Genomic DNA, 20,660 nt, shown 5'->3' with positions numbered 1-20,660 from the left:
AAGTGCCTTAATACTTTATAGTTATAGTATTTTGGACTTGGACTGCAGTCTAAGCTCAACCAGTCTGAAATATAATATAGTATAATATAATATTGATGTGTCCTTCAAAACAAAGAAGTACAACCTACATCAAGGTTGTTTACAGTTTAAATTAAACAGATGACCGCTGATGTCTGAGCCCTCATTAGTAAATAATAATTGCCTTTTAAACAGGGTAAGCAACTTGCTGATGACAGGAAAAACACACACATATTCTGGATTTCAAACCATAACATCTTAAACTTGAATGTTCTTACTAGTCACCTCGACAGTCAAGAAAATCTTTGAAAATAAAGTCCTCTTAGGCAAGGGGTTCAGACTATGAATATTTGGATGGCTTCCTTCAGCTACACCTCACCACTTCCCAACGGGAGTCTATGAGGGCAAACTGAATTATTCAAGGTTTGAGCTAGTAACTGTTAATGTAAATATGCTTACACAATTTGCACGTAAAGCAAAGATAGGTAAAATAAATAGGAGAGTAGTTCCACCGCCCACCTCCGGCTTCTGGCGAGGCACCTCGGCCGTCACCTGCGCCACCTTGCTCTCGGTCAGGCCCGAGTCACTCGGGCGCGGATCGGCCGTGCTGGCCGCCCCTGCGGTCTCCGGGAGGGCCAGGAAGTCCTCCAGCCTGTGCGTGCTCACCTGTCCACACACCAACACTCGCACTGACGCGGCGTGCCTCCCGGGAACACAGTGGACACCGTCTGCAAGACCAACTAAACATCTGCAGAACACAGACATGTTTGCATTTTGTCTTGCATATTCTTTGGATACACATAATGCAGTGAACCCAAACCACCAGCCAAAAAGGTTCCTCGTAAGGTTTAGTCCTTAAGTAACTAATCCTGAATGCAGTTGATTCCTAGGTCATCTGTGATGATTTCAGAATGAGAAATCTTAGAATGAACAACGGACATACAGCATGATGTCGCAATCGGTGTTTTCTTGAACCCCACTGTGGTGGCAGAGACGGCAGGACTCACCAAGGCGTTGATGACCACGGGCACCGTGATGGGGAAGATGAACAACGGAACGGTCAGCTGGTTGAACAGCGCCAGCCCGGCGAACACGGCGCCTGGCGACAGCGCTCCGCCCACCATCTTGAAGTACACTCCGAAAGTGACCAGAGTCACCAAAACCGAAGACGCATGGGTCAGGAATGCTGTGAAACATTTGCTAATTTATAGTTCTTGCAGAGTAATAAGTTACATTTGACATAGCTATCCTGCATGTTCACATTAATATATTCAAAACTATGAAGACCATCTGAAATGAAGCTAATGGTTTTTCTGAAAATGTCAGTAAGCAAGTACATTTTACGAACAGCATTTTGCAAATAAAACCACGCGGCTGTGTATATCTTTATATTCATTAATAACAATTTAATTTCAAGACTAACACAAGTGAGTTTTTGCATGCAGAAATGTACTAGGTACATGGATCCAGTCTGTGATCTCTCTCGGAGGTGCTCCAAGGCCTTTTGAGCACCAGTGTGGAGGACACACAGCGACCTGGTCTTCTACGACGAGAACGGCTGTACCGCGGAGATGTTATGTTCAGAAGTATTTGTTTGTTTGTAACCCTTTCGTACTCATTTGGAAAATACAACCTATTTTTACAGGGCTCAATAATTTTCCATAGGTGCCATGGAAGCTCTATAGCACAGGGACCACATTCTCATTTGACAAGCAACTGCAGGAAGATCACCAATCATAATCAGTAAAAGAAGTTTCAAGTCAAATTTTTCCTTGCAGTAGTAGGTATTTCATGTTCAACAGTGACATGATTTGATGAGTCAGTCATATGCTTAAAAAATATTCTATGGAAATTGGAAAGAAGCTAATGAACATACTCAACAAGGCCCAGTAGAGGGAATCTTTATCCAGCAACTTCAGTTCTCGCTGCCTTGTCTCCATGATTTTTCTCCTGTAAATGCATTCCCAGCCATACAGCTTCAGAAGTTTGATGCCCTGGAGAACCTCGTTCATCTTCCTCAGCCTTTCGTCACTAAGATCCTGGAATAAATACATAAAATAATTCTTTGAATTTAAGTAAAGAAAGAAAAGTACAGCTAAGTATGACGCATGGTTATCTTAGACAGGAATTAAACTGGCAATGGATACGGAAGCCTGTATCGTGTTTGCACGCTGTTTCCGGAACACTTACCGTTATGGCTTTCGAGTTTGACGACATGTTCTTGCCGATCAGGAACTGCAGCGGAGTCATGACAAGGATGCAGAACGCAGCTCCGATAATGGCGCTCCAGCCCAGTTTCAGGTACAGCAAATACATCAGGACACCTATCTGAAACAACGTGTAGCTTGAGGTGTAGCGAAGGAGCCACCGACTCAGCGTCGCCAACCAGAGGCTCCGCTCGCTCACCTTGAGAGGGATCGCCCAGACGTAGTGGCCGATCCAGAAGAACGACATGACGTTGAACGCGTCCTCCGACATCAGGTTGGTGATGGCTCCCATGTCCGTGCCCTTCGCGGGCTTGTTCTCGCAGCCACCGCTGGCTCTCTCGGCCGCTGAATCCGAGCCACCGACTTGGCTTGTGTTGCCGGAGTCATCCTTATGGTCAGTGATGTTCCACACGCACAGCCGTAGTGCTTTACTGTATACAAGCGCCTTACAAAAAATACCACAGTACATTAACATACCATAAATTGTTATCAAAAGTCATCATTAGGTCAAAATTATTATACCATGTATTAGATTTGCTAGAATAGTAACATATTTTAACTTTAGTCAGGTTTCTGGTGAAAGCAATACCTTCCTCCACCTCAAGTCACATCTGTGAAACCTGGCCTAAAATACAAACAATCAACAATCCTTAAATGGGAAAGCCAAATATTCACCAAAGAATTCACCCGAGAAATCTCCCTTTGTGTGACTTCAAAATATTATTTTGAGAAGCATAAATTATTTTATGGAATATACACTAACTTCTCACACTCTATTCAGACTGTATACACTTTATAATCTCAATCTCTTCATTGTTTTATAGTGTTTTTCATTGTATTTGGTTAGTTTTCATTGGTTTCTGTTGTAATCAATCTGTTGTTATCTAGTGCTTTTCACTGTATTCTTGATATCGTCCAGGCCTGCGGCCCCTTTTAGTCCGATATGCCACCGCCCAAACACTACCCACCCTCCATTCAAACCTCCCGCCTACCCGTGCGTACGTGTGCGTGCATGTGTGTTCGCCCGGCAAGAGGGCGCTGTCAAGTCAGTGCGCCGCACCCCTAAAACATAATTAAATGTAATTGTGTAATTTGTTTTAATGTTTCCCAAGTGCAACGAGACGGCAGATCGGCCGGGAGGGTTTTTATGTACTTTTAATTACAATAATGTATTAAAATATATGTAATAGCGTTTCCGGACATTCCCGAGGAAAGCCGAAGCCAGACATTATTTAAATGTAATTCTTAATAATTGTAATTTGTAGAATTCTTTTTCATTATTCAGAAAATGTCTCGTAATTTTTAAATCATCCTTGTCATGTTACTTTAGTTTCCCGTGGCACGAATTCACAAATATCTGTAACGGCAATTGTTTCTGCGGGAGGACACCACGTTAGTCGAGCCGAGCCATGAGCTCAGCCCAGTCTTCCGCCATCAACGACCGAGAGCAGACGCTTCAGCACTCCGGGGACCTCACCGCTTGTTTTCACTGCTAAGTAATTCTGTTTAACTTTAATCTTTTCCAAATCGTTTTCTGTTAGTCCTCGGAGCTCCTCTCGGTCGGGGGACTGTTTAATTAATTATCTTACGACCAGTAACGGTCATTTTTCTATGCAATACGTAATTTGGGATGTGACCACGTGGCGGGTCATTACACCTAAACTGATTCGTGCCGCGGGCGTTTTATACAGTTTTAATCGTGTACGTGTGTGAGTTGAGTTAGCCGAATAAAGCAGGTGTGTAAATCTAACGTATTATTTTATTATTTTAAATCTGTATGACCACGGGTAGTGTGACGGCGTGTGGGACGCCTAAGAGCCCACTGCGTAGAGAATAGCGTGCCCGATGCTGAGAGCGGGCAGAAATTAGTGCTAGGTGTTTTCAAGGGGGTAAAATCACGCCTCACATGGGCGACGTCACGCCCCGAGTTAGGAGTCTCACCGGGTCCACGTGCCTCATCACGTGGTGGCGCCCACTATCACCTTAAAGCCGTCCGAACAACCCCCGCCCACAACATTCTGTTGGTTTTTGTTGTTTTTTAGTGGGTCTCATTGCATTCTATTGGATTCTGATGAATTATAATGTTAAAAAATCAAATTGATCATAAATTAAATCATATATTTTTCAAATTTTTCTTTAAAAGATATTTCGTACACTATTTTTTAATTTCCACATATTTTTTTAAATACATAGTTAAGTAAATTGAGTTTGTCATAAATACTATAATTTTAAATACATGCTTTTTAAATATTTATTAATGATTTATTTATGCATGCTCTAATAATTATTTTTAATGATATTTGTTCAACTTTTGCACCATACTTTAATACAATAAATAATATGTATAGTTGTTTTCACTGAATTATATTTTATTGAATTAGTATAATTCCAATTACCAAAAAAAAATGTTTACACTAACACTAGCACTGGCACTCTGCTTTATTCTGTTGTATTTTAGTGAATTATATTAAATTCTGATGGTTTCTGTTGTTTCCTAGTGTTTTCCATTGTATTGTATGGGTTTTTGTTGATTTCTGTTCTATGGCATTCTGTTGTTTCATTGTGTTTTTTTCCTCATGTTTTCATTGTATTCTGTTATTTTCATGTGTTTTTGTATGTAATCTCTTGGTTCTGTTGTACCTATGTCACTCTCTTGGAGTCTGCTGTTTTCTAGTATTTTTCAATGATTGCTGTTGGTTTTTGGTGGTTTCTGTTCTTAGGCATTATATAAGGGATTTTTTTTGTTGTAATTTAGAGTTTTTATTGTATTTTGTTTGTTTTTGTTGTTTTTTGTTCCACGTGACTATTGGTCTGTAATTTTCTGGTGTTTTTTTTATTGTATTCTGTTTTATTTTGTTGGGTTTATGTTGTACATCACTCAGTTTTCTATTGTTTTCATTGGTTTAGGGTAGTTTTCATTGTAATGCATTCATGTTGTTTTTAACTGTTTTTAATTATATTTTGTTATATTTTGTTGTTTTCTGTTGCAAGTGACTATTTTGGGGTCTGTTGTTTTCTAGTGTTTTTCATTGTATTCAGTCATATTCTTTCATTCTGCCATTAGCATAGCATCCTGAGTGGCTGAAACTTGGGGGATCTCTGCCGGGTGTCAAGCCCGCTGCTTTGAGCCACGAGACCAGAAACAACCCCCCATGAGTCTCGTGTACTGGAGCGCACAAACCCCCCACTAGTTCGTGCCTGGGCACTTAACCACTCCACTAGTTGAGACGGGCAGGATGACATCAAACAATGGCCAGGAGCATACATAGAATTTAATTTCCTGGTGGGAAGAGCGGGGGAGGGTGTTTAGAACCTCTTTGCTCACTACATATTAATATTTTAATTTCTTCTTTTGTTGGTGGGAATGATAGATTTCTTAGGATTCCGTGGGGACATATCTTTTCCCATCACCCTCTCTGCATAAACCCCTGATTGTGGCCAAGCCTCTTCTTTGATGTTTCAAAATACGATACCTGCAGAGCTCCTTTGAGATGTATGCCCTCAACATTGACCAAATGGGTGGAACTCTGGGAGAAAGTGCCTTGGGCAACAGCCGACAGGAACACCACGACACCCATCACGTATCCATTGCTGTACAGTTCTACCCAAGTTGGGTAATACACCTGCAACATGATCAAAAACAATTTGGGATGCTCTTTGAGTGCCACATGAAACAACTTAGGTTCTTAAAAATATTTTCAATTATGAAGACCTTTAGTTGTGTGTGCCTATTAATCTCCTGATACAAAAATCTAACAACTTTTTAAAAATAAACTACAAAATATGTGCTTAACGAGAATTTACATAAGAAATTTAGAAATAGGGAGCATGACAGTCTCAGTTACATTATTTTTCATCCACACACATTTTTTTTATAACAAATGGTTATTCCATTAGTTTTACATATTAAGAAACAAAATAACTAATAAATTTTTTTCCCAAGTTTAACTACACGAACAGTGCTTAAAAGTCTGTATGAAAGCAATGAAGAAAAAATGTTTCCTGGACTTACTCAATTATCACAGTGATTCTCGGCAAATATAGATAATGTATATATTTATTTAGGAAGGAAGGATAGAGAATTTTTTTGTGTAAAATAAAAGAAAATTTAATACAATTTAGTGTGGCTATTCAAGTGATATGAAGAAGTATGAACTTTTGAAGTGAAGGTAATTTATGACACTTCTAGCAAATGAACTGTCCAATGAGAGAGCATGAAAAATTCATACCCATTATTGAAGTTGGACCTTCACTCCTAATCTTGTCTAAAGAAATCCAAACCAGTGGGATGAGGCCACGGTGACTTAGTTGTCAGATCACCAGCTCCCACCACAGCGACCTGGGGGTAGTGGCGGGCGAGGCAGTGAGCCGGTGAGTTTTGTCAGAGTGCTCCCATTTCCCTCACCAATTCATTCATGCTCCATTCTCGGTCCATTGCCCCTCATTGTCTGCAATGCCAGCGATGTCGACGAAACGTTGGTACCAATTCACTCACTATAAACCAGAATGGAAGTTTTTTTTCTGCAATGCTTCTGCTAAATTCCCATAGATGACAAACATTGGAGGTGTACGAGGATTCTGATTTAATAAATTTGCACAAATAGTCAATACTTCATATAGGCCTACATGCTAAGACAGTAATCAGTTTACGAAAAAGATGAGGTTGGTATTATGGTAATAGCATTAATGATAGGTACTAGTTTTCGCTACGGTTAGATGGGGATCACGCACTGTGGTGCTGATCTCAGCAGTGGCGGAAGAGTTCTGTAGCTGTGCGACGTAGTCGATGATGGCGGATATTCCGAGAGGCCCCACGAAGCCCACAAAGTCTCCGAGCAGCTTCAGCACGCCGCCCAAAGAGAACAGCACCCAGCAGCTGCGGAAGTAGCACCGCCATAGAGAAACACGCCTGTGCGCTCTCTCCGCTGCTACCTGGAGCACACATCACACAACTACATAGTCTCACGTCTGCTCACAGAGGCCTACACGGTCACAACTAGACTTTCAAAACAAGTCATTTATAATATGCCCAATATATTATCTGTATATTTCGGAATGTTATGTGAGTGAGTGATCTGCATCTGACGACTCTAACCACCGCGACTCCCTTCATGTCACTCTGGTTATGTATACGTGACACGCCCAAAGAGACTGACGTTTCATCTCATGCACACTTACCTACATATGCCTACCCTAACCTGTAGCCTTGCAAGGAGGTAACCTTCCCCCAATACATTATCTTGTTTTCCTTTAGGTAATAGCCTTATTAGGTTACTTGTTTATAGTGAAATTTTCTGTCACATAAAATATATTTAAACATGAAGGATCAGGAGAAGTTAACATTTATCGTAGCTAAGCAAAAAAAGTTACACTGTGATTATTTCGTTTTCTGAGCTCAAGAAGTTTGAATATTCTAAATATGCCATAGTACCTACAGTGTTAGTATGTGCTTCACTTTTATGTGTGTCGCAAGATTTCCCCAAGATTGTATATGCAGTGTTCGATGATGAGGCCCTGCCATAAGAATTCAGACAGACACTTCCCTTTTCGTAGACAAAGCTTCAAGGTTTCGTGAAGGCGAAAGGATGGTCAATGGACATCAAAAGGGAGACTAACAGCAATTATGCTTACATCATGTGTATCTATGATATCTACCTGTCTCTTCCCATCTTTGCATTACTCAATAACTGTAACACACTGAATACTAACTATAAATATATTTGAAAAACTGCTGGCTACTATACTACTTACCTACATCAGGGACAAAAAGTATTTTATTAAGGCTATTTTCATCATCATAACTTATAGATAAAATGGAATTGGGAGGGGAAGCCTCTGGCAACCTGAGTGCAGCCATCTTTCAGTGCCGAGTGGACTTGGCCTATTCTCAGCTCGCAGACCTCCCTCAGACCTACAAGGGCATACGAGGCATTAGGCCCTTAAAGAGTGTGGTTAAGTTCTCATACTGCAGGAGATGTGTTTTTTAATGCAAATATGAAAAGGAGTGTAAATAAAATTATCAGCTAATTTAGACGACTTGTTTCCACAAATCTTGCTCCAATGTTGGAATCATAGTCAGGGCCGGATTTAGGGGAGGGCAACCGGGGCGAAAGCCCCAGGGCCTCCACAAACGGAGGGTCCCCACAATAATTCCATATAATTCTTGTCTCCGATTATATTTATGTATATGTTTTTTAAATACTAAGAGAATCTACTTGATTTCACGATAAATAATTTATTGGAAAACTCGACTGAAAAAAATTGTTAATTTTATTTTGAAAATAATTGGGGGCCAGGGGGCCTCCGCTCCTCTGTTGCCCCGAGGCCTCCAGACCTCTAAATCCGGCCCTGATAATAGTGTAGGAGCTGAAGGGCGTACTAACTTGCTCCTGGGCGTAGATGCGGCTGAACCTGTGGAACTGCTCCCTCGAGGTCTCCTCGGCGGGCAGCTGCCCCAGGTCCTCTATCTCCAGGGGCGAGGAGTAGCCCGCCCTCAGCAGCGACGTCAGCCAGTAGAAGGTGACGCGCGAGTAGAGCGTGGCCCCGGAGTGCCGGTACGTGATGCTCGGGCCGGGGCCGGCGACGTCAGGCGGTGCTCGCTTCGAGCCCGCCCAGCACCACGTCTGCAACAGTATCGCGTGGTTACCTGCCTCAACACTGTCGAGGGTCCAACAACATTATATTTACATACCGTAGTAAAAAAACTAACTTATAAAAATATAAACTTATTTTACAGGATTTTATAGCTATATGTTTATCACAGCTAATACTGATTATTTAAATACTGTTGGAATATTAGAAACAGTAACTTAATTGTTTTTTGACCTACAATTCTGTAACTTTAAATTTGAAATTTAAAGATAATTTACTGCAGGCGATATAAGTTTTAGTATTTCTAATAAAAACAAACTACCGGAAATCAATTTTTTTGAAGGGAGGGTGGGGGGCAGGATTACAACCACATTGCCCACTGTATGCTTTCAAATTGTTTCCATTTGTCTTTAATAGATTCCCCCCCCCCCCTCCTAGGGTTTTCCACTAATCCTTTAATTATCATGGTACAAAACACTAAATAATGTAAATTAATACTAAAGTCATGTCGAAAAAAACAATTATTCTTTACAATGAAATGATGCTATAGTAAATAAGCCTTGAAGATAGTATAGTTTCCTAACCACCTGTTACAAACGCAGCGCTCATAAATGAGTCGTTGGGGGGTTTAGCTACCGCGCCCTCCCGCACATACATGAGTCTGGGTGGAGAGGGTTGGAAACTGCCGCTGCGATAGTTTGTACATTCTTCCTTGACAGAACACGGTAAACATTGGCCGGCTCAAATAGTTGAGCCACGAATTCCTCGTTCCTTCAGAAAGCAACCGCGTCCGTCCAAAAATAATAACCCGCCGCTTCAGAAGAATATTCAACAGTAGTCCACTTGACACTCGAGCAATAAACTCGTCCTAACAGGCACATGCCAAACTTTCTTATGGACCGGGAAACGATACGGTTGCTTTATCAGGTTATCTGGACCGTCGGAGGAACTCTGAAGTAATTTGTATTATTTTTTTTGTTACTAGGATGATCCTAGATACGTCTTTGAAATAATAAAAAACACTTAAAATTGTGAATTGCTTTCATTTAACTCATTAACAGTTGCTAGAAAATAAAACTATACAAGATAGCCTGTATATTTTTATATAAAAGCGATTGTAAACACGGGTGCGGTCGCTGCGACAGTTGGCAGGAATGCGCTGGCGAGTTTCGCGCGTGTTTCCAGCCGACGGAGGCCTGGAACACCTTGACCTTGAACCAGTGACGGCGCATCCCCCCCCCCCCCCCCCCGCGCTTGAACAGGCAGAGCAGGGCGGCCTTGGACAGCGATTAAAAAACAGCGACCGTCGCAGCCCATGTGTCAAACTGGTAGCCAGCTGAGTGACCCCTGTGCAGCGCGAGTTTCCTGATGAGCTCACGAGCTATGCGAGCCTCCACGTCGCGTCGCCAGGGCAGCCAACTGCTCTTCCTGTGAACCAGCTGCCGCCAGAGCCTCGGTCCGGTAATCGGCGGGCTCTCTGCAGTCACTTCCCGGTCCGTGTCCAAGACTGTGCATCAAAGTCAATAACTATCCTCTACGAAAGTAAACGAAGAAGTCGGCATTCTCTCATTTACCCTGATTCACTAACTTTTTTTTTAAATCACTGCAATTTTAATTCGCAAACCCTTCACATCTGATACTCTATCCAGACATATGATATTTGTAATACTGACCAAAATTATTCGACGATACGGCAACACTTGAACAGTACCTACTCAAGAGATTCACCGAGATGGTTTTTTTTTTTTCCATCCCATCCCTGGTATGGGTAAATCTTACCGCTGATCCCTTTGTGCCTGATGACGAAAGCAATGTCGGTTTTCCTTTAGGAAGCCTACTGTGTCCGGGCTTGCTGTCGTCCTTGTGTTGCCCAGAATATCTGTTTGATTTCATCGTTGGATTCGTCTGTCCATTGCTGTGTTGTACAATGTTGTTGCTGTTTGTGTTTAGTGTTATTGTTGCAAATGTCTCGTCGTTGTGAGCTAACTGTTCATCTGTGCTGTATTTTTTCTTTCACATAATTTTTTATGTATATGGAGGTAACATATAAGCTCATATTGGCTTGTTCTATGTGTGTTTATGTATCCATGTTTGTTTTCCACTCTTGAGGATTTTCTTTGATATACAAAGTAAACCAGCAATGGAGTCTGCCCAAGAAATTATTTTAAACACAATTTATCGGATAGGTTATTTACTTGCTTTAATTTTAAGTGAAAACCTGATATCAATCAACATTATAAACTGTTACTTTATATCCTGGACTATTGACAAAAACATGTACTCCGTTTGTAACAAAGGAAATGTTACATCACACGTAACATTACCACGTGATACCCACAATCATCGTCTTGATGGCATAAGATGATATCTAGTGAACCCAACTCGTACTTCGACGAAGGAAAGACGATACCGCGGGGCAAAGATATAGTCTGACACGGCCTGTAATGAGTAACGACATTGTAGCATGCAGTGGGAGTAGAGTCCTTCTCTCTTAGGGTGGTGACATGCCCCTAGTAGACCTATAGTCAGTATAGTCAGCTTATGGCACGCTGTTTCTGTACCAATGTCTTAAAAGTTTACCGCGTTTGTCAGTAAGTTGAAGTGGTGAGAGAGAAGGCCTCGCTCTTTCATTGTGCCTGGTTGTAATGACAGTTACAGCTTTAAACCTTCAAATGTTTCGTATAGCAAACGAATATTCTTGATTTAAATACGCGATTAACATTTCAAACATGCTTTCTTATTACAGATCCCTACACAGGACGTCGGGCTGACAGATCTGTAGTTCCCCGGGTTTGTCTTATCCCTGCCTCCCTTGTAAATTGGTACCACTACCAATTGATTTGGCAACTTCCCCTCCCACAGGGATTGTTTGAACATCACCTTTAAGTATCTACATACCTCCTCACCCGGCAACTTAAAGTCCCCTTCAAACTCTTGACCCCCTTTCGCACTTCTTCCATCCTCTCCGTTCTACTGTTAGCTACTTTCCGACACTCCCATACCTTTCCCCTTACAAACACAGGTTGGTGCTGCTCATGTAGCAAATGTGCCTTCTCCCTGTCTTCCCTTCCACTATTCCTTCCTCTCCCTTCACCTTTCGCACCTAGCTGTAAAGATCTGCCCCATTTCCTCTCTTCCCCTTCACCAGTTACATTTCCAATTACGCATACCTTGCCTCCCTTATTTTCCTCTTAGCCGCAAAAAACGAATGAAGAAAATCATAAATTCAGTTTCAATTGCAAAAAAAAAATACACACGAGCACACGCCTACAACATGTGCACATGACAGTCATGCTTATTTAATTGCTACCAAGGTAATTCAACACTGTCAATAAATTTCTAAAGTATAAAAGTTTGCAATTATACTCAATACGCCACTCCGTTAATACACCACTCCATGAATTCTGAACTAACAAATGTCTGTAAACTTACACTTTTATATAAGTCATTATGTTTAAGAAATCTCGTTTTGTTTAAAGTTTAAAACTTAATTTTTGATGTTGGCATTTCTCAACCGCGCCGTTATTTAGTGCTCATATTTTGCCTATTCTGTTCGCGCGTGGCAGGTCTCTTTGTGCCCGGGCTTGCACTCGAGTGGTCTGGGCGAGGCCGGGACAGGCGTCTCACGCTCGAGATGGGCTTATGGCGGAGCCGCGGAAGGGTAAGCAAATGTTTGAGATAAACACAGGACGAACGCCTCGCGGGGCCTGTTTGTGTTCACAAGGACGCCACTCTCGTCGGCTGACGCGTCATCGCCCGCCGCGCGCCGAACATAACCTCAAACCGCGCGCGCTTTCGGCGCCGCCAACGGACCGTCGCACAGCAGGCAGTGGTTTTCTCGGGAATGCCCGTGCACAGAAAGTAGCACATCTTTAAACACTCCGAAACACTTTGTGTAAATGTCTGTATCCATAAACTACCAGATCCCAAAGTCAGGTTTATAAACCATAAGCAAGAAACGAAATAACGCAACACGCAAGAAGTTCACTAACGACCAGGGTTGTAGTGGTGGCGGAGCGGAGCGGAGCGACGCTCCGCCACTGCTCTTGAGGCAGGAGCGGAAGCTCCGCCACTGTTTTGGTGGGGGAAAAATAATTATATATATAATTATATATATGCGATAAACGTTATAAACAAATGATTGTTGATGTGCGCGGGTGTCCTTTTTTTATCAAAATTTCTCGGGGGAGGACCCCCGGACCACCCGCTTTTATTAGCAGGATGGGTGAACCAAAGAGTCTTAAATACAAAGAGCTCCGGTTCTGTAAATTTTGGAACTACACCACTGCTAACGACGTTTTCAAATACTCGTTTATAAACTATCGTTTATAAACTATGCAACTCGCAAACAATTTTTTCCATATTTGACGTGAAATGTTCCGAAAACTTTACAACACGCAGACATTGTGTACATTGATTGCCCATTGTTTTATTATACAAACTACGCTTACACTTGTTAAACTTCCGCACAGTGAACAATTGAAATCAAATTATTTACAGTTTTATGTTCCAATGAAAAAAAAAAAAAAAGAATTAACCAAAGAAGCCTGGAGAAGAAATTCGTTTTCCACTGGAAATCTTGCGATTTCTGTGTTTATGTGCTTGATTTCTTGCATGGATTGCGTGCTGCGTTATTGCGTCCCTTACGCAGTTTATAAACCCGGGCTAATACTCAAAAACGGATTCGTTGGTTCAACCCTCCATCGCTGCCTGTCATCCGCGCACCATAAATGCAGGTAGCCTGAGCCCTGGGTAACGCCGCAATGTGACGTGACGGAGACGAGGGGCCACACAACACAGGAGCCTATAGAACACGTGCGGGGCGGGGAGAGGCGGAGAGCTGCGGGCGGCTGCAGCGCGGAGTGCGGGTCACTTTCTCCGACCGCGAGCCGTTGCGCAACTGGACGCTGTCCGGCAGCCCCGCCCCGCCCCGCCCGTCGCAGCAACAGGTCCTCACCTACACTTCTTCTGGCGGTTTTTAACACTGGTTTGCGAATTTATTTGCCGGATATATTTTCCAGGACATGACTTTGGCGACCCGTACATTTTTTTTTTGGTAAAATTCTCGTTGTTTTAAGTAAGTAAATGAGAAGGGTACTTTGAAACAACAAATTCAAATAATAATATTTCTAGCATCGACACAACCTTTGCAATAGGTATGTACCGTATTTTCTTTTTAATCTCGCAATACAATTTTTACCATAGTTATGCATGTGTTCAACGAAATCTTGTCTTATCTTATAGAAACATTAATCGTACTTTCAAACTGGTCCAAGATGAAGCAATGCCGCTACACGACCAGCGCTGCTTGCCCTAAGAGTGTCCAGGAAGGAGGGGTGGAAAAGGAAGAGGGGGGGGGGGGTTGGAATGTGTGCGATTGAAGTTAGTTCCTACTCATTCTGATAACCACGGGCACCAAATAAAATAATTTTTGATGGGGAAGGGTGGGGTGGCGGTTAGAGACAGCGCCGCTACCACTTGCGGTCTGTTCAACCAACCACAGGACTGCACGGCCGCAGACTCCAGGAATGGTCGGCTGTTCATTGTCTATTGGAAGCGTCTTCCCTTATCCAGCCGACCAGGTGTAGGTCGGCAGTTAAGACATCTTTACATCTGCATTAAGGACACAAATGCAATGACTTACAACTGCTCATTGACATCAAGTATAATAGCATTCACTGTACATGCGATTCAGAAATTAAGAAGCGGTCTTGAATCAACTAGACAGTCATCTCGCAAAATAGTCTTGCTTTAAATACAATACAAACACAAGACATTTTAATTAGTCCTCCATATTTTCATCACAGCGTGAAAGAAATATTTCCTCCCAGATGCCAATTTAGGATGTACAAAAAATTTAGCTCTTAGGTTCCGATGACTATAAAAATTGAACATTCCGCGCTCCGCTACCCGAGTCGCCTAGAGAATCCTCTGTCGACGCGTGTGAAAGCTACACTTATGATGGCGGAGTGTTTTAAGAAACGACTGCAAACAAATTAAAATAATTACATTCCAATTAATAATTGTAATCTTAAATTACGCGATGACTAACACTATTATTTTTTTTTAAAAAACGGGGCTTGCTACAACTAAACCAAAAGCGATGCAATGCTCGGGTACTGGTACAAATAAAGGTGGCTCGGAATGAAAAGGCAGGGCAGACGAGCGCGATGACGTCACCAGGCTCGGCGCCCGGCAGCCAGCGGTTCGTCTACCTGCCGCCACGGGCCAGCGGCGCTGCCTTCCGGGAACTGGGGGGTTCCCCGCCGACGGCCAGAGACACCGCCGCGCCCGACTTGAGCGAAGTCGGTTCACAATTGAAATCTTACTGTTAATTCCATCCAATGAAATTTCGCGATGTATCCGATAGCTGCCGGCTGTGAGAGTAAGCAAACTACATTAACTGCCCAATGATTATCGCGCGACATCTCACCAGCAATCTGTGAGCACATGTTTTCTAACATATAAATAAATATCATACAAAATTAATAGTTAACCATTCTAACCACGACACATTTTTTATTTACAATTTTTGCTAGTGACTCATAAGTAATGGCATTAATTATTGTTTTTTAAAGCATGAGCATTGTACATCTCAAAAAATTTCTAGCCACAATATGATTGATAAATAGATCATTATACAATAAAATGCACATTGCGAGTTACAGAAACCTCGGTGTATTGTCTCGCTCACTCTAAATGCCCCTGATGGCAATTTTTTTTCCCTAGCCTAAGTTAATTTAAGTGTATAAGGGGAGCGTCCAGGTTAGGGGAGGACCTAAGTGTGTCTCAGGCCAAAGCGGGGTATTAACCACGCAGAACAAAGGAGCGTGCATCGTGTGCTAATTGGGGTTATACTGGCCAGTCATGGCTGAGATTGGCGCCATGGCTGGCGCCCCTTTGGTTACCTTAGCCGAAAAGCTAACTAAAGTGACCCAGGTAAAACCTGCATGGACACAGGGGAAAACCCTGGGCCGGGTCACGCGGGGATCAAATAATCATGCATTAGAGCAAGCAAGATAACTACTGGACAAGAGGGAAGACGGTCCAGGTAAGAAGAGTTGGGCGGGGCGGAAAGAATCAACCATGATTCGGCGGCTGCGTGATGGCCTCTCTTCTGACCGACAACCTCTCCTCCTGGACCTTGCACCCCGCATGACCGAGCCCAGGGCTTTCCCTGCGTCGACGCAAGTTTCACCTGGGACACGGGACACGGGGGTTCGTCATGGCGTGCATCGCTGCACATCCGGCGCGCGATGCGTGCTGCCTTCCTGCACGGCTGAAACCCAGCATGACGGCCTGAGACGCACTTGGAGTCTTCCCTAACCAAGACGCCTTCCAAACCAATATATACTTAGTTTTAGTTTTGAAAAAATTGGTTGTCTGTAAAGTCGGTTTACGGACGATAGTTTAACGTGACAACGTCATAACAAAACATCGATGAAATGATTGCATACTTTTATGAATAAAATTGAATCATTTTTATTGAATCATCACTATTTTGTATGGATACAAAGAATGAGTGAAATGAAATCTACAATTTAACTGATAAATTTACTTTTATTCGCACTCATTAATTCAAATATGTTTATTACTTTAACGAAAATATTATTTTAACTATAACTATTATACATGTTTGCTTTTTAACTTCTTCCAATCTGTGTTATTCTGTTAAGGATAGGACGATGATAGGAAAAGTAGGAAACTAATGGGAGTGTTTCAAGTTTAATGTGCCTCGAAAAAGTCAAATCGATGGTTGTTCCAATCGAGTGGAAGAGAGATAGATGCGGCGCAAGCGTACAATGAGCGTAACGGGACACAACGTAACGGGACAATGTGCGTAACGGGACACTTTTTCGTGCGTGCAGCGAGCGTTCATCGATTTATTAGACGTTGTCACGTCAAAAAGAAAAAAAAAAACTGTCCATCACTGCCACTAGCCGTCTGAACAAGTTGTTGACTTTTCTGATAATCCATGGACATTTCGATAAAGGTCTCGTCGTCGTACTGAGCGGTCCTAGCTGCTGTTCTTCCACGTAGCTGACCCTCGGCATCGGGACGTGAGCTCGGGACAAATTTCTAGGTTACCCAGAATACTTGCATTTTTTTTTAACTCATACAATGTCACGAATGTAAAATCATCTATTTCATACCGCTCCAGGCTTGCAGCTAAAGCAACAGACGAGAAACATGACCGCAAAATCGTTTAACTTATACATGCCCTTTAATCGGAAGAAGCGTACCATACAGCAAATATGCAAGAATTATTATAAGTGGATGAAGTATTTAAAAAAAATTAATAAGTTGAACGCAAAATACTGCATTTAATTAAAATTATTTGTAAGGTTATTTCTTGCATGTTGCGATGTATTGTCAATATTGTTTTTTTGAATGGATCAATTTTAGTTAATAAAATTTCCAACTTTTTATTGCATTCTTTCCTGTCATACAAATGCATTTCCTGCATTTTATTACTTAATCGACTTGAAGGAATAAGTATTCAAAAGTATACATAATCTTGATTGAACATTAAGACTGTTTATACAGCTAATTTTCAAATGGTTCGTAATTTTTGTAATAAATGACATACTGTCCATAATTGCATATTGTTAAAAATAAACTTGTAATATTATTTTTATGAAAATACGCAAGGAAAATACTTGCTAAACCATGGATGAATAATAAAATATGTTATTACAACTCAGAAATATATATATTTTAAAAACAAATTCATGATCATATTAGTTACAAATGTGCGCGCTTGAAATGCTATGGAAACCCATTCGAGTTGTGTTAGTTTGCGCGCGTGTCAGCAATTGGCATCGCGCGCGCGGCAGGCCGCCGCCATGAATGCCGCGTGACGGTAGTCAGTAGAGCTGTAGCAAACCGTATGTATTCGTTACTGAGTAACGGGTGCGGCATCTAGTAACGAGTAACGAAACGTTACACACGAATGCATTTCGTTACTCGCATCTTTCGTATGTTTTACGCATGCGCGCGCTTATTCGTTACAAAGAACGATGTTTGTTTATTAATAAAAGTATAATTTGGAAATTCGTCGTCCAAGTTTTTTACTGTTTATTAAAGGTATTGTCTGCGTATACAATGTTTTAGATTCGAACAGAAACAACGTAAGAAAGTATTTTTTACAAATTATAAATATGTATGTTTTTGTTTTTTATTATCGCGTATTTTCACGTTTTATGTTCTTATATTAAAAGATATATTATAATAAAGCCGCTCTAATAAGATTTAATTGTTTCTTGGTTAACAAAAGCTGTTAATTATCAAATATTTTTAATTGTTTATATTCGATTTATTTTTATTTACGCGACGTCATACTGTACGCGTACGAAATACGACTCGATTCGTTGCTGTTACATAACATAGCATGTGCCATGTTATGCGGTATCAGAAGTAACGAGTAACGATACGAAAGTAACGAAAACTGATTGTTATAGTAACGAATACATACGGGTACACATTTTTTCGTTACTTTTACACCTCTACTAGTCAGCAGTATAGTTCCAAACTGGTTCCCCCAACAAACACATGGCACTGTTGATAGGCATACTGAAAGCAATCATTGAGAATGTATTTCAGTCACAAGGGTATCGTTTTCTTGCCGTTATCTTCCTCCCCACGCACGCACGCACACACGACCTCCCTCTCTTCCACGCAAGGGTTCCCCCACCACGCTACCTGAGAGGCGGCCTCCGGACTGGCTTCGCCGAGCTGCAGCACGAGACGGGAGGAAAACTACTGATATTCTCGGAAACAGCGGTAAAGAAATCTCGGAACTTAAAACGACGACTATCGGTTTACAATAAACCATTTTTCTTCTGAAAAAATTACCTTTCTGCCTATATTTTAACGGTCTTTTTTCATTGTCCCAAACAGTACAAAATTGACCCAAATTTGGACATTTGATGAATTTTTATTTTATGCTTTGATACATAAAATTTAAAACTAACGCACAACTGTTGTAGTTTCTTTTCGTGGGATTTTTTTTTTTCAGATTCGTAGTTCGATAAATAATGTGCTATCATGTTCCAAAAAAAAAAAAAGTGTTTACTTGTCGGGAAAAACTTATTTGTTCCGATCGGCGAACGAACAGCAGTATGTCGGAATCGACATCGAAAGCTTACGTTAGAATAAACGAAAGTCTTAGAATAAACCCCCTGTGGAAACTATCCTGTCAGAGAATGTTTTCTACAATCTTCAAAATATTTCTTCCTGATAAATCAAGCTAGAAAAATGTAAAATGGCGGGTGTCGGCCTCTAGATTGCGAGGTTTCTGAAGATGGAACCTGCATCTCCGTGTCATACGGACTGTACCGCCTGCGTCTTTCATGAGTTTCCCGGACTGTACCGCCTGCGTCTCTTCCAATCTCTGTGTGCTAGAAATCATACTCTCCTTCCGACACCTAGTTCCTACAAAACTAATGTAGAAAAATTAGCTAAAAAAAATGTTTCTTATCAGAGCACATAGAGTTTACTTAAATCTGCAGGGTGATATTTTTGGAGGTTTTACTCATTAACTATTTTAATTGTATATTTCCAATGATATACTTCGTTTCGGATAAAATACAGTTGCATAACGTCGGCTTACTTCTAAAACCTCGTAACTCCATTTCAGTCAATTTTACAGGAGAACTTATGAGCTTTTGGAGCACGGTTTCGACTGACAAAGATACGAGGTTTTATAATTTGTGAATAGAAAAGAGGCTAAGCAGAGTTGACTTACGAGGTTTTATCAGCATATGCACTATGAAATAATGAAAAAATACACCAAACACATCCGGAATATAAAACTGGGAAAATCTGAACTTGCGAGGTTTTAGAAGTAAGCCGACGATAAGCAGTTGTAAGAGTCATATGTTTCGCAACAGTTTTTTAGTTAGTTGTAAAATGTGTATCGATGTACGTAGGTACAAAAAAATAAGCTTGTTGTGCGACGAGAGCGTAAGACGATGCCGGCAGAGTGTGTAGCGTGCAGTCGACAAGAAACTGGGAATACGGAATGCGCGACGGAGGAATCATTTCTTGCGTGATCTCAACCCTGTTGATCCGCGGCGAGGGGCGAGTCCCTCCAGCCAGACGCGTGCTCCGTCAGTGGGGCAGGGGTGGTGGTGGGGAGGGCACAAGCGCCGCGCACATGGAGTGATGATAGATTGCGGTGACCTCAGTGAGGGATGCGGAGACACGCCACGCAGCTGCGCTGGGAACCGGAGAGGAAATCCTCCACGAGGAAAAAACTACCGGACCCGGTTATTGGGAGTCGAGGCCTTGACCCCACTGCGACGTCGACCGAGAGAGACGTCGTTGGATACTTGCCTTCGACGCGGCTATAGAACACACAGGGCAAGCAGTCTTTTATGTCACGTATATTCTTGCTATGCGATCTGACGTGGTATGCGCTAGGTTGAACACAGTGTCCAGCGGACGGACGGTCCCACGGCAGAGCAAGAGCAAGAGCGAGCGCCGCTGTGCGCGACAAGGAGGCATCGCCACGCGGGGCGCCGGCTAATGAATGAGTTGCGAGCCGGCTCCCTCCGCTCCTCCCCCCGTCAGTCCCGGGGCAAACTAATTTACGGCCCCATTGGCGGCAGCGAGGGGAAGCAAACAGGAAATTCAAGCCGGCCCCCCCGCCATTCAGGCAGTAAACACGAGGCCTCCCCCCGCCCCACTCGGGCAGTAGACACGAGGCCTCTACTCCCAGCACAGGGCGTGCCCCCGTGGGCGTACAGTCTCAACCATCTGAATGCTAATATTCTAAGAGACCGGAAAAAAATTCGCGGATTCATTTCGTGATGGGCTGAAATTCAAACATGTGTACAATTC

At 42.2% G+C, this 20,660-nt stretch overlaps 1 protein-coding gene across 2 annotated transcripts in view; it reads right to left on the bottom strand.

The window, feature by feature from the left end:
• LOC134532586 (ATP-binding cassette sub-family C member Sur) overlaps positions 1-7,038 on the bottom strand; it is a 34,690-nt gene extending 27,652 nt beyond the window's left edge. For both annotated transcript variants that reach the window (XM_063369138.1, XM_063369139.1), the window contains exons 1-7: positions 6,957-7,038; positions 5,699-5,848; positions 2,425-2,670; positions 2,209-2,346; positions 1,895-2,057; positions 1,026-1,204; positions 538-684 (exon numbers count right to left, since the gene is read on the bottom strand). In XM_063369138.1, the coding sequence (XP_063225208.1) occupies positions 538-684; positions 1,026-1,204; positions 1,895-2,057; positions 2,209-2,346; positions 2,425-2,670; positions 5,699-5,803 (978 nt within the window). In that variant the 5' untranslated portion in view covers positions 5,804-5,848; positions 6,957-7,038. The remainder of the gene's footprint in view (positions 1-537; positions 685-1,025; positions 1,205-1,894; positions 2,058-2,208; positions 2,347-2,424; positions 2,671-5,698; positions 5,849-6,956) is intronic.
• Between the last annotated feature and the right edge of the window lie 13,622 nt (positions 7,039-20,660).

Source organism: Bacillus rossius, chromosome 6 (genome assembly GCF_032445375.1).
Source record: "Bacillus rossius redtenbacheri isolate Brsri chromosome 6, Brsri_v3, whole genome shotgun sequence".
Lineage (NCBI taxonomy): Eukaryota > Metazoa > Arthropoda > Insecta > Phasmatodea > Bacillidae > Bacillus > Bacillus rossius.
The sequence above is the reverse complement of the archived record's forward strand: the minus strand, read 5'-3'. Positions and strand labels throughout refer to the sequence as shown.